Source organism: Neopelma chrysocephalum, unplaced genomic scaffold (assembly GCF_003984885.1).
Source record: "Neopelma chrysocephalum unplaced genomic scaffold, ASM398488v2 Primary Assembly neopelma1_97, whole genome shotgun sequence".
Taxonomy (NCBI): Eukaryota; Metazoa; Chordata; class Aves; order Passeriformes; family Pipridae; genus Neopelma; species Neopelma chrysocephalum.
The window spans coordinates 6,044,037-6,056,718 of NW_020897760.1; the positions used below are offsets into that span (position 1 = coordinate 6,044,037).

Below are 12,682 nucleotides of genomic sequence, written 5' to 3' on the forward strand. Positions count from 1 at the left end.
CTATTATTTCATCAGCGTGTTTGTCTCTTCCACTTTTTCTAGTTTGTTTCCAGCTTCTGAATTTGACAATATTCTGTTTGTTTCCCACTGTTAACTATTTTGTGTTTGGCAGTGATTGACTTCCATGTGGTTTTGGTTTCCTAGTCTTCTGTTGACTTAATGTTGAGTGTAGTAGCATTAACTTCTAATCTCGACATCTGCATTTTTACTGTAACAAGCTCATTTGCTTCAAAGCCTGCTTTAAAGCAGGAAGCTAATTAATGATTCTATATTGCTCTAAATAAAGTTTGTTTTTCTGTAAGCACCATTTCCAAGTCCTTCATTTGTGCTTTGCCATTCCCTAATGAATACTCGCAAAACTTGCTATCAGTGTATTCACTTGTGTCACTCTCTGATGGGACGGTTACTGCTTTGCTATGTGTGTTTCTCTCATTCTTGTACTAAGGTTGCGTACTTTGTGTTTTTTGGTTGCTCTAATTTGGTATTCATAACTTCACAAATTGTTTGCATGACAGCAGAGATCAGAAAGCACTAAGATAATAAAATTGTAGAGATCATCAACAACGGTTGGAAATTCTGGGAAAGGGAATTAATGAAAAATTGGAAAGGTTTTCAGGCTGTAGGATGCTGAAATATATTTGTAGTCATAGCAGGAGGAAAAGGGAGCCTAAGAAGGAGAAGAATAGAAGGTATAGCAAAGAATTGATCAAGATAACAATGCAGAGCTCCTTGATTAGGGAAAGTAGGGATGCTTTTCATACAAAATCTACATTCAGAATTGTCCTGCCTGAGAAACTGAGCAGGGAGACTGCCTTCCTGCAGAAAAGCGTGTCTGTATATGTATGTAATATATACATTTATGTGTAGAAATACACAAGTGAGAACTACAACGAGAAACAACTTGAATGTATTCAATTACAATGGTAATTTATTATTTTTAGAGAAGTTTTTAAGCAGGCTACAAAATACTTTGATGGACTGTAAAAAAACTAAACCAAAATCAACCCACAATAAAAATTGTTGATTCAGTCCTTGCTTTTTTCACTCCCATGGCTTTTCTTCTCTGCTTGTGATAACAAGCCCCCAATATTGTAGGTGCTCACCTGCTCCACAGTCATTGATAGGTAAGTGCTGAAGCTTTAGGAGGGGAACTCCTGTTGGCCATCTGGCACCTGAGCCTGCTTCCTTCTGCTCCAGAAGAGGCAGCAGAAGGGAATAATGGCTGAAGCATGCTCAGGGCTTTGGAGGGGGTGTGGTGGGGTCTGGTTCTCCCTTTTTCTGTCTCTTCAGAGAATGTAATTAAGCGTCTTCTCACTGTTTGGAACTAGGATTGAGTGAACTGTCAGCGGCTTTTGGTATGGACAGTCACAGGTATCTTTGACTTTGGTTTTTACCGCTCCATGAAGTCCTTCGGCATAATAGAAAAATGACTTTAATTAGACAGTTAATGTCAGGCCCCTCAACATAAGGTTGAAATCTATAGATATATGCTTGTAGAACTTTCCTTTTGGCCACTCTATGCCTTCCTTATGCACCTGTATTTCAATTTGGCAGGTAGTAGCAGATGGAGAGTGAAGAAAGATATCTTGTTTACAGAAATCGGTATGCACCAAGGAAATAAAGGGATTTGTGAGTTGTGTGGTTCCAAGTCTCATTAAATGTCATAACTATAGCACTAGATAGCGTGAGAGAAGATGTAATTCAGATACTTCTGGTGAAATTTCAGCACTGTAGGTATGTTTACTAATATTTTTAATTTTTCATAATTATTTTATTACCATTTTATTATCTTTTACTTTTGATAAAAATCAAGTTATATGAGTTTTGTTTTGAAAACCAAATCATACAATAAGGCATATATAGCTTTTGATCTGCTCTGTAGTAATTTGTGAAAATTGTGCTTGCTCATCTCTGTGCCTCACTGTTCATACAGCATTCCTCCTGCATGACTAGTGAATTTCTGTGCCAGGATACTGCTGGAGCAGGAGGAAAGCATGGAGAAGGAAGGGCTTAACATAAGCCATTTCTAGGCAATCACTAAGAGTTTGTGTTTCCTGTATGCACCATAAATTGCTAAGTTTTAAAATGAAAGCGTCTCAAAGAGAATTATTTTTTGAAGCACTGCTGAACATGAGAAGCAATGGACTTGTGCCAGTCTAAGGTAGAAGACTGTTGTGTTGTACATGCAAAGTGAAGGCAGAAGGTGTTATTTCTTGTGGTGCATACTTCTAGAGAGCAGGAAAGGGAACTTCTGCGTGCATTTCTGAGGTCTGTGTCCAAAAATTAGTCTTGATAATTTTTATTGTGCACGTACCTTCTCAAGTCAAACCACTGTTCCTTCTATCATTAATTGCCCGATCTGACAACCTAATGTTGTCCTTGACTATTTTATGATATCTACTGCATTGATTCAAAACACAGCCCATGAAGGAAGTTCCTGTTTCATTATGTGAACAATGTGGTCAGCAGGCTTCCGGACAGGCCCAGGTTTCTCAGGAGTCTTATGAAATGGTAAACAAGCATGGATTTGTCATGTGTATTACTTAATTAACCTGAAAAAATGCTCCAAAATTTTGAGCTTTATTCTCAGGATCTTGTGTGTCACCTTATGAATAATGTAAAAATACTACATATTAATAACTAGTAGTAATTTATTTTATGGGATTCTTAATTGTGAGTTTGATATTCTGATACTACTTTGCTGTTTTCCCTCTATTTTTCCCCAGGTGTTTATTTTTAATACGTTGACTATACCTACTCAGAAATGAAAACCCTTATATTGTGAAATAAAATACTTATTTAGAGGAGGGAAATACAGGAATTAATGGAAGCACTCAACAGGTCATCAGATGATGTCCTGAAAAAGGACATCAAAAGTTGCTGCTGAGAAAGACACTGATAAAATTCTTAGTTTTATGTGACTGACATACTGTTGTTAACTGGAAACACAAACACGCACACAAGTTTGAAAATGTATCGAGACAAAGTACCTTCTGTAAAATCCTTTCTGAAAAGGGCTTATGAGGTCAGATGGCAATTGGGTTAGAGCAGTAAAGTGGTTTTTGAGCTAAAGTGTCAATTTGCTGCTTTCTGTGGTATCACAAGCTCACAAATTCCCATAATCTGTTCCTTAGGGTGTATTTCCTCTCCCTTTTTGAGGAGAGAAACTTTGGCCTTGGTTTAGTTACTAATTAAAAACCACTCAACTAGACAGTTTCCAAAAGTCACAGGTCCTTATTTAATACCAAGCTGTCTAGACTTAGACTGGCATGTGGGTCTTACTGTCTCTGGCTTTGAACACAGAACTTTACTAGTCTCAGTAGTATAACGGACCTCTGCTCTAATTTTGCACAAGACAGCACTGACTATCCTTCCTGCAATTGCTCCTAAACTTATTGCCCACATAAGTGGAAGGTCATCTGTTCTCTGTGTGTGTAATAAACTGCTGGTGCAATAAGGAATACAAGCATTAGGGTGCATCTATTCAAAAAAAATAAATGAAGGCTCACATCTGATATGTATCTGGTAACTTGAAATATTTTCTGTTACAAAGACCAGACGTTGGTGTCATTCTGATCTGTCACCTCTGTGAACCTTAAGTTATTTGCACTGATAAAGTTGATTTTGGATACGGTGAATAAGAACAGAATTTGAACACTGCATGAGGAAGAAGTGAAAAAGCTGCATTACTAAAAGTTCTTGTTAGCTTAGCATCCCTGATCTTTTGCAGCATTCATAGGTAAAGCATTCTTCCTTCATGATAAAACAAAAACCACAAAAACAGGTTTAAACTTGATTTATTGAAAATCTCAGTTTTGCATAATTATTCAACATCTGCAATTCTTAAAACATTAAATTCTGAACAAAAAGTCCATTAAGAAAAAAATGTAGATTTATATTCTCCTTTGTAAATTTTATACACTCAAAAGCAATGTACTCTTCAGAATCCACATGAAATGTTTCTTAACTGCAAGTTTACATGCCAAATCCTTCACCTATCATAAACCTATTCCAGCTGCCAAAGTCAATGCACAGTTACCTTTCTAATTATTCCCTCTTTCATTTTCTATAGTTGAATTTGAATGAGGAGAAAATACAGTCAGAGCTCTCAGCTGCAAAACAATAATTTCTTCCAGATGAACTCTGCTGACAATTGTTGCATTATTTTCCTTCTACCAGAGATCGTTATTTGTAATGGGAGAAACTGAACTGCAGCAATCCTGTGTCTTTGATCAGAGCAGTCTGCATTCATTAGCAGGTTAAACTAACACACCAAACTGTTTCACCACTGTCAGAGGCACAGCAGAGCAGCTGGGGGACCTAACCTCTTAAGGTGCCCCTGGAAAACTTGGCAGAGCTTATCTGTTGGAGTTTTGAGCTGAAATCTATATCTAGTAGCTTTGATAGTAGAGGTAGATGTCTCATTTGCAGCTTCCCAGAGCTGGTTCAGCATTTTGCAGATGGTTTGTAGCATCACAGTCATGGTGATGCAAGCAAAGATAACTCTGTGGTATAATTGGTACTGGGAGAGGGACAGGGAAATGGCAGGAAAACATTATTTGCCACTCTAGCTGAAAGAATTATTTTTTTCCCTAGCCTTTGTCCTGATCACAGAAGTAAGCTTTCTAATTCCAGTTTAGAATACAGAGCATCATATGGAAATAAGACATGCAATACCCTAAAGGGGTACAGTCTTATTTTGGACAGAGCTTTGCAGAAAGATGAAGTAGCCTTTGGAGCCCTCTATAAGTTCTGTAATAATACTTTTGCTTATAAAAACTATTTAGAAATATTATTGCTAGGTCCTGTTGTCTGCAGTTGAAACTGAAGTGCTGTTTCTATGTTCTGTAGCCCTTGCTAGCATCTGCTTCATTTGAACAAAATGTTTCTTCATGCACCTGTTGACCCTGTTTTATCTCCATAAAATAATCACAGAAAGACCCAAAGTTACAATTCTGCCATTCATACCTAGATGGCCCCACAACAGGCACAACACTACTACATACACTTTTTTTTAAAACACCTTTTAAAAAAGTGTTTTTAAGAAAGTTTTTTAAAAACCTGTGATGAAACGTAGTTAACACGTTTATACAAGAAATTTCAATGACTTGGCACATTGTAAAAATTACTAAATTGGATATATTAAAAAAAGTTAATTCTCATGCACCAGGGGTTTTGGCAAAAACTCTGTACCTCACTACAGTGTTAAAAGCCTCTTCATCCAAAAACTACAAATTTCTGATTTGATATTAGCTTTGCCTTAGTTAAGTGATACTGCATATTCAGTTGATCATACAGCTTGAAGCCTATACTTGCTGCTCCTTGTAATTCATGCTTTATTCATATGAACAGCTAAATATAGAAACAGTGTACTTACACAGCTAAAAGACTTGTGAGGGTGAGCAAAAAGGGAAAGTTTTGGTGAATAGCTTTGGTTTTATATGCCTATGTAAGTCACCCTATTAATTGTTACATTAGTCACAGCTGTAATAAACAAGAACAAATAAAAATATATTGGCAAATAAGAGGGATTTTGAGACTATAAAAATCAATGTTTATGTAATGTTTTGGCATACCGTAACCTCTGCCTTTATTAAAAGGAAAAACATGAGAAATTACTTTTTTTAAAGTTATCTATTACACAAGTTTACAGTAAGGAAGAATTTGCAAATCATACCTCAAAGTGTGTGTGTATTTGTTTGTATAGCATGTAGTCACTTGTGTCACGTAACAGCCAAAGAGGAAAGAAAAGGTTGTGCAACTACAGGACAGGAATTGTACCTATTTTCTCCAATTCTTTTCAACACTGACTCAATTTCACATTGATGGTGCTTTTTTAAAGTGCTGATATTTTTAATTTTTCTATAAAAAGAGTTCTCATGTCCTTACAATGTTAGCCCAGCGTTTCTCCATGATGCCATAGAACAAAAGATGAGGATTTTTAAAAAACGTAATTTTGAAGATAAATGACAGTAATTACAGAATATCCCTGTGGGCCCCAATCCTGTAAACACTTAGGCACATAGGTAAATTCACTCAGTATTTAACAGTAAATAAACCAATGTCTAAGTTACTACTTAAAGTTTTATGTGAAAATGAAAACAATGACAGTATTAACATTACTTTGCAAATGCACCAGGTGTGCTATGCATAAGGTAGTCATTACAGTCATTGACAAATCATACAAGTACAAAAAATATTGTTAGTAGCATTTGGAAAATGGGAGAGCAGGGGGTGAGGCATTATGTTCGTGTTTTAAAAAAAAAAACAAAACAACACCACAAAAACCTACAGAAAACCCCCAAACACAAACAAGACCACCACCATCACAACCGAAAAGCCCAAGATGAACTGAAAACCTGATTTTTACTGTTTGTTCAAAAGAATCTGAAAGGGGTCTTTCTTTTTTTTTACTGTAGTTTATTGCTCCCCCTCTCCTCCATACCTGTTACTATTGGTATGATCAATACTGAATATTAAGTTCTACTTTTCCTCTTATCTTCAAAAAGACTTTTCAACATGTAAACCTGAACGGCCGACACCACCACCATGACTCCCAGGTTGACCATGGACCAGAAGTTCACTCTGTCAAAGTTGCTCTCTTGTATATTGCGGTCACGGGCCTCAAATGCTCTGAGCAGGGTCTGAATCTGGACACTTTTGCTTAATCTGGCTTTGACGCTGTTGATGGATTCCTGGTAAGTAATAAAAGAGTATTTTTAGAATCAAAAACAACACCTGAATTAAATGTGTAGCTTGCAGCACATACAAAAATATGAATACTATATTACCACATGTAATTTCATTTCTCGGCCAGTATATCATCTAAAAAGCCTTAATTAACAAAGCATTACAGTTTTGTAGTAATCTGTTTTTTCCCTTTTAGAGGCTAGGGAGGTGAGAGAGAAATCAAAAAGCAGTGAATTCTTCAGAACTAGTCTCAAAACAAGTTACGTAGTGGCAGACAAACGTAGGTTTTTTCCTGCTGAATAATAAAATTACGGTGCTTTTTAATGCAAACTACCCTCAGGGCTATAGATGTTGCTAAAGGAAAGTACAATAATGTTATATTCCCGTCTGCTTCTGGTGCTTCCACTGTAGTGGCTATAAACTGCTGCTTTAGCTTTGATACAAACCAGAATTTTGACAATAAATTGTGAATAGGACAACTGGAAGTCCTGCAAAGCACATAGAGTGTGTCCCTGGGAAGTAGAGGAAGCACAGGAACGCTCGGGCCATGAGGACAGCAGCAAGAGCTGCACCTTATTCTGCAGTTACAAAGTAAACACCGGGGCCTAAGGTCTGTTTAAGTTTCATCCACCACATAATAGATAATAACAACATAAAAGCTGATCTCATGAAGTGCTGATTTGCGTTCTTCATATAATTAATTTTGGGACCCTGAAGTAACTTCCAGCAAGAAGAGTAATTTGTGCAGTAACAGGAGGCTATAAATTAAGAAAACCCCACCAGGTTAAACCCAACAGTAAACATTTTCTCCATGGACATTTTCTATGTTGCATGGTTAATAAAAATATTTCAAAATAGCTAATTTGGGGAGCCAAATAGTTTTATGATGATAAAGTTTACTGTTACACAATAAGGAACATCAAGAGCATAAAAAAGCTTTAAAAATAAGACATAATTCACTGTTTTCCCCAGAAAACATGTGATTACTAACTAAATGTTTTTTGTAAATCCTCAGAGACCTTGCAAGGAAAGTAATATCTTGACTAAGTAAACAATGGCATCAAATACTAATGTTAGGTTTACAAAATTACCTACTTTTATAAGATTTTTCAAGGCTCTCGAAGACAAGTTCTGTATTTATTTTTCTTTTGGAAGAGATACCAGTATGTAAACAAGTATCTGTCAAATACATTTACGTATTGTGATTAATGTGAGAGAGATTTTCTTTACAACTTCGCCTATTAACTTTGTTTTTTTCTAATTGTCTTGACTGCCAATTTTAATGATCTAGCCAACTCTTTGGATTCTGTATTTAGTTTTATTACTATTTAAAAGTGTATCATAACCTATAAAAGAGTTTAAACATTGTCTTCTATTTAAAAATCTGTATTTTGTCTATGGCAATAAATAATACAAACAGTGTAATTTTCTACATACATAGTGTACTCAGTAAGTATATGTGGATGTTGGTTTGGGTTTTTTGATTTTTTTTTTTAAAGATACCAATTGTAGCTACGATCAAACAAACAATAGATCCCTGCATCCTACCAAGCACTAAGAACAGTGGAACACCGAACAATCCTTTGCTTCTAGAGTAATCTCAACATTTAATGATCATAAAGGGAATAAAAGCTTTGACTCAGCAATGGTCTGATTCTTACATCAAATAGGGTCAGCATCCAGTTTAAGGAAACATAATCATTCAAAGAATGTCTCCAAAGCTGAACCTCTGGTGTGACGCAAATTAACTCCTGTTCATTAGTTTGAAAAGATGTAATAAAATTTGGGGGCAAAAGAACTAATAGAGTAATATCCAAGTTATTGAAGATAGAAATATTAATCCGTACTACTTTATTTTCAAACGTTGATAAAAATCTATGCAGTGGTTCCAACTACATCACTGAGATTAAGTAATACTTTAACGCTATAAATATTCATTGCTGCTAGGGAAAAATGTCCCATTTTAGCAGTAGGAAGAAAGGATGCTGAATTGGAAATAGAGTGACTTTGAGACCTAGGCAGTTTCTTCTTGCTGATGAAGGGCCTATTCTGAAAATATTTTCAAATTTCTGTTTGTAAGCAAGAGACCCATGGTGCTAAGCTTCCTGTATTAGTAACTGGTAGTTTCCAGGATGACACACCAGACCAAGGCAGAATGGCTACATGACACTTGAGTTTTTTCCAAATGTTCTTACATGGAAAAGAATTAAAGATCAATACTAACCAGAATATCTTCCAATTTCATATCTAGGAGATCTGTGCCTGTAACATATTTCTTCCAGTCTTCCTGATCTTGTCCATCTTCTCCCATATTGTCCAGGATCAGTTCAAAGAAAATTACCTTTTCAGAAATGGTACTGAAAGTGTTGTCAAAGCAGAACATGTAATCTCCATCTTCTGTTTCCACCCTGTGTATATAAGCAAAATGTGATTAAATTAACTATACTTTCTGTTCTGGTTCTCAAAAAGTGAGTTTTTGTAAGCAAAGTTTCACCTTTAAGACTGACAATTATGCATTCAAAATAACCAAATATGCTTTTTGTATAAGAACTCTAAGGACATCTTACAGATTGCACAGTGACAGCAAAACAATCCCACTGGCTCTAAAGGCTCAAAATGATGAAGACAGCATTTTTCTTTTTGGGGATTTTGAATTATTGTTAATCACTACAAAAAACCTATAATGAATGGAATTCTTATACTCTATAGTAAAATTGCAACAATTATTACATATTTTGATAAAAGGATTGGAAAAATATGGGATATTAGCTTCTTATTTATATGACTGACAAGATCTTTTGACATTAGATGTGGGGACCTTTTTCAACTCCACAATAATTATTTTTGTTCACCGACCCTTAACAGCTATCATTAAAACAAAAATATCCTTTGCTTCACGGTACGTTCCATGTAAAAAGCATTCAGTGTTTATAAAAAGGAAGTTGGTATTCTCAAACTGTCCTATTAGAAAGTCTTTTCTAATACTAAGGAATAAAAAGTACTCAATCTTTACTTTAGTTATATGTGTTAAAGAAACCAGAAAAGTACTTCATGTAACACTTCTGAGTTTGAGTATTTTAAACTTACGTATGAACTCCATCTGATTTTCTTTCATCAAAAACTAGAGTTTCACCTTTTGGAGACAGCAGATGAAAATCAACATCTAATCCTGCTCCATCTAGAACCTGTGAAACAAACAAAAAATGAAGCTCCAACCAGTGGAATTCCTGTTTGCATTGCTGATGGCAACGTTTTTAGGTAAGGGAACTGACACAAAGAATGTGAAAGACTAATCTGTCTGTATGAGTTCACACCAAGTTAACTGGAAACAGACTAAAAACTGGTTCAACCCAAAAGCATTTTAGCAGTTTCAAAATCTTAAACTAAATATGATCTAATTTTGCTAGGCTGGGCTTATATTGAACCTTTTCCTAAATACTTTAAAGAATGCATACAGTTTTATCAATGGGCGACCTGTAAAAATACCAACAACAGATGCCTAAATTTGGCCTTTCTATGGCAGACATTACTGATTGGTAAGTACCAGCACTAGTTCAGTGGCAGAAATTTGATAACAAAAGTCACTCCTATGTATATACTTGTACAAGAACACTATGCACTGTCATCCCCAAGATGTCTTTGTTGGGTGAATTAACAGTGTAGAAGACAGGACCAGACTTCTTACGCCAATCAAAGGTGTACCACAGACCTTCTTACCTTCTGATGCAGATTTAAGGTCTGAACTCTGCCAGGGTATTCTTTTCTTCTCCAAGGTAGGAGGAATTGAAGGTGTTTAGCTTCCTAAGCTCATAAGAAGTGTATACAGTATTACAAAGCTGTGCTGCTTTAACTGTATAACATGGCTACAGTTTTATCACCATATCTGTTGTGTTGTGGAAATTCTCTTAACTGCATAAGGGGGCAGACAGGGATCATTTTTATGACATTACTTAGGTCCACGCTAGGGCATTTTTTGTTTGCTTGTTTTCCAGCAAGCTTTTTGAGTATAGCAGTCTGCTCCTGCTGAAATGGAGGGCGAAGTTTACGCTGACTCAAAGGGGTACTGGAGACTTACAAAAAAAGAGACAAAGACAAGGGAAATTAGTAGCTAACAGCTGAAAAACCACACACAGGGACATACCTTTAGGGCTTTGATCCACTCAAAACACCCAGAAAACAACTTTGTATCAGCATAGTGCTTATTGCGTTATGTCTTAGAAAAATTACCCGCATGCTATGTTAAATATTCCTATGCTTTAGCCACTAACATAATAAGGTACAAAATCAATTTTCAACATTGAGAACATACAGAGCTCCTTTTCTAACATTCAAATAGAAAGATGAATCATTACTGTTAGCAGTAGTGCTAAGACATTTATGCCCGAGTAGAAAGAAATTCACTGTTATACTTATTTGTTCTCTCTAAAATAATGTCTTTATTTAGTTTATGATGAAAATAAAATCCAACTCAGTGCAAAATAAACTTCTGTTATGCTTAGACAGGGCTCTGAACAAAGCTTGAAAACGTGTCTTTCATTCTTTCTCAGTTTTGCATGTAACAGTATTAGAAATTAGAAAATAATCAGGATTTTCAGCTTTGTACTTTCAGTTGGGAAGCAAAGGGGGAAAAAAGGGAGGGGAGGAAAGAGAGACAGATCCGGGCACAGTAGCAGGGTGGGAAAATATTCACTGCAGCTTCCCGCACTGTATCTATTCTACTGGACAAAAGTCTTCGTTTTATGGACAGGAAAAAAGGCCCGAGAGAGAAATCTTTCCTAGACATATTTGGGAGATTCAACTCTTGCCAACAAAGACATCAAGACCTTAATTTCCGTCTAGTTAAACAGGGCTGTTTTTCTAAAACTTTCATCACTGTGATAAGCGGTGTTTTAATATCAACACACACATAGGCAAGTAGGGGCTCTGTGCATCAGCACAATGTTCCTTACGCTTTAAAGGTCACATCCGTGAACTTCCTACGTTCTGCCGTTTTAAAGGATGGCGACTTGAGACCTTGGAAAGTGTTAAAAAAAAAATCTGCCAGCATAACTACAAAAGGCCGTTCAAGTAATTTTCTCCTCCCAAGGCAGAGCTTTTAAGAGTGTACGATTCCAGCGTGGCTCTGCGGCAGCCGGCGGGGCTCCCCCGCCCCGGTCTGGCTGCTGCTCGGGGCAGGGCACAGCCCACCCCGGCTCCCGCAGCAGCGCCGCGGCCCCGGAGGGCAGGACGGAGCGCCCGGAGCGGGGCCAGACCGAGCCGCTACACAGGGGCACGGGCAGCGGCGCGGACACGGCGGGATGCGGGACCCCCGCTCCCCTCGGGACAACCCCGCCCTCCCTGGGCGGCCCCGGCCGCGCGTCTCGTCCCGTCCCGTCCCGTCCTCCACCCCCCGACCTGGTACTCGAGCTCTAGCGAGGCGTCCCTGCGCATGGGCTGGTAGAAGCACTCCTTGCGGCCGGCGGGCAGCGTGAAGGTGAAGTCGCTGTCGAGGGAGGGGCTGAACTCGGCGGCGCGGGGCGGCGGCAGCAGCAGCGCGAGGCACCCGAGCGGCACCAGCAGCAGCCGCGGCGCCATCGCGGCCCCGACCCCGCGCGCTCGGCCGGGGGCGGGGCCGGTATAGCCCCGCCCCCGCCCCTCTACACCAATCGCAGCCGCCGCGCCGCCGCGCCCCGCCCGCCCACAGTGCACCGCGGCCGCCCGCGCTGACCCCGCCCACAGCGCGTCGAGGGTGGTGGGGCCGCGCGTGCGCCGTGTGGGACCCGCGCGGTTCGAGCGCAGTCGGGGCGGCTCCGGCGCGGCTGTGCCGGGAGAGGGGCGGGGCCACATCGGCACCGGGGCTGGGCCCGACACCGACACTGACCTTCTCGGGGCCGCGGGACGGCCTCTCTTCGCCGACCCCCTCCCAGCGCCCCGTGCCTCAACCCTCTGCCAGCTCGGGCCCCTGACGGGGTTCCCGCGGCGCTCTCCACTCGGCGCTGCTTCCTCCGCGCCA

General features: G+C 39.0%; 1 protein-coding gene across 1 annotated transcript; it reads right to left on the minus strand.

The window, feature by feature from the left end:
* Nucleotides 1-3,780: 3,780 nt before the first annotated feature.
* Nucleotides 3,781-12,279, minus strand: TMED5 (transmembrane p24 trafficking protein 5). The gene is made up of 4 exons (XM_027694168.1): nt 12,085-12,279; nt 9,778-9,875; nt 8,915-9,098; nt 3,781-6,695 (listed from the first exon to the last, which is right to left on the minus strand). The coding sequence occupies exons 1-4, from the start codon at nt 12,262-12,264 to the stop codon at nt 6,477-6,479; spliced, it is 681 nt and encodes a 226-aa protein (XP_027549969.1). The 5' UTR covers nt 12,265-12,279; the 3' UTR covers nt 3,781-6,476.
* Between the last annotated feature and the right edge of the window lie 403 nt (nt 12,280-12,682).

Bases quoted from the DNA above. Each gene is read 5' to 3' on its own strand.
- TMED5 (XM_027694168.1), bottom strand. From the start codon at position 12,264: ATGGCGCCGCGGCTGCTGCTGGTGCCGCTCGGGTGCCTCGCGCTGCTG. The intron at 9,876-12,084 runs GTCGGGGGGTGG...TTTGTTTCACAG, and splicing joins CGCTAGAGCTCGAGTACCAG to GTTCTAGATGGAGCAGGATT. The intron at 9,099-9,777 runs GTAAGTTTAAAA...TTATATACACAG, and splicing joins AAATCAGATGGAGTTCATAC to GGTGGAAACAGAAGATGGAG.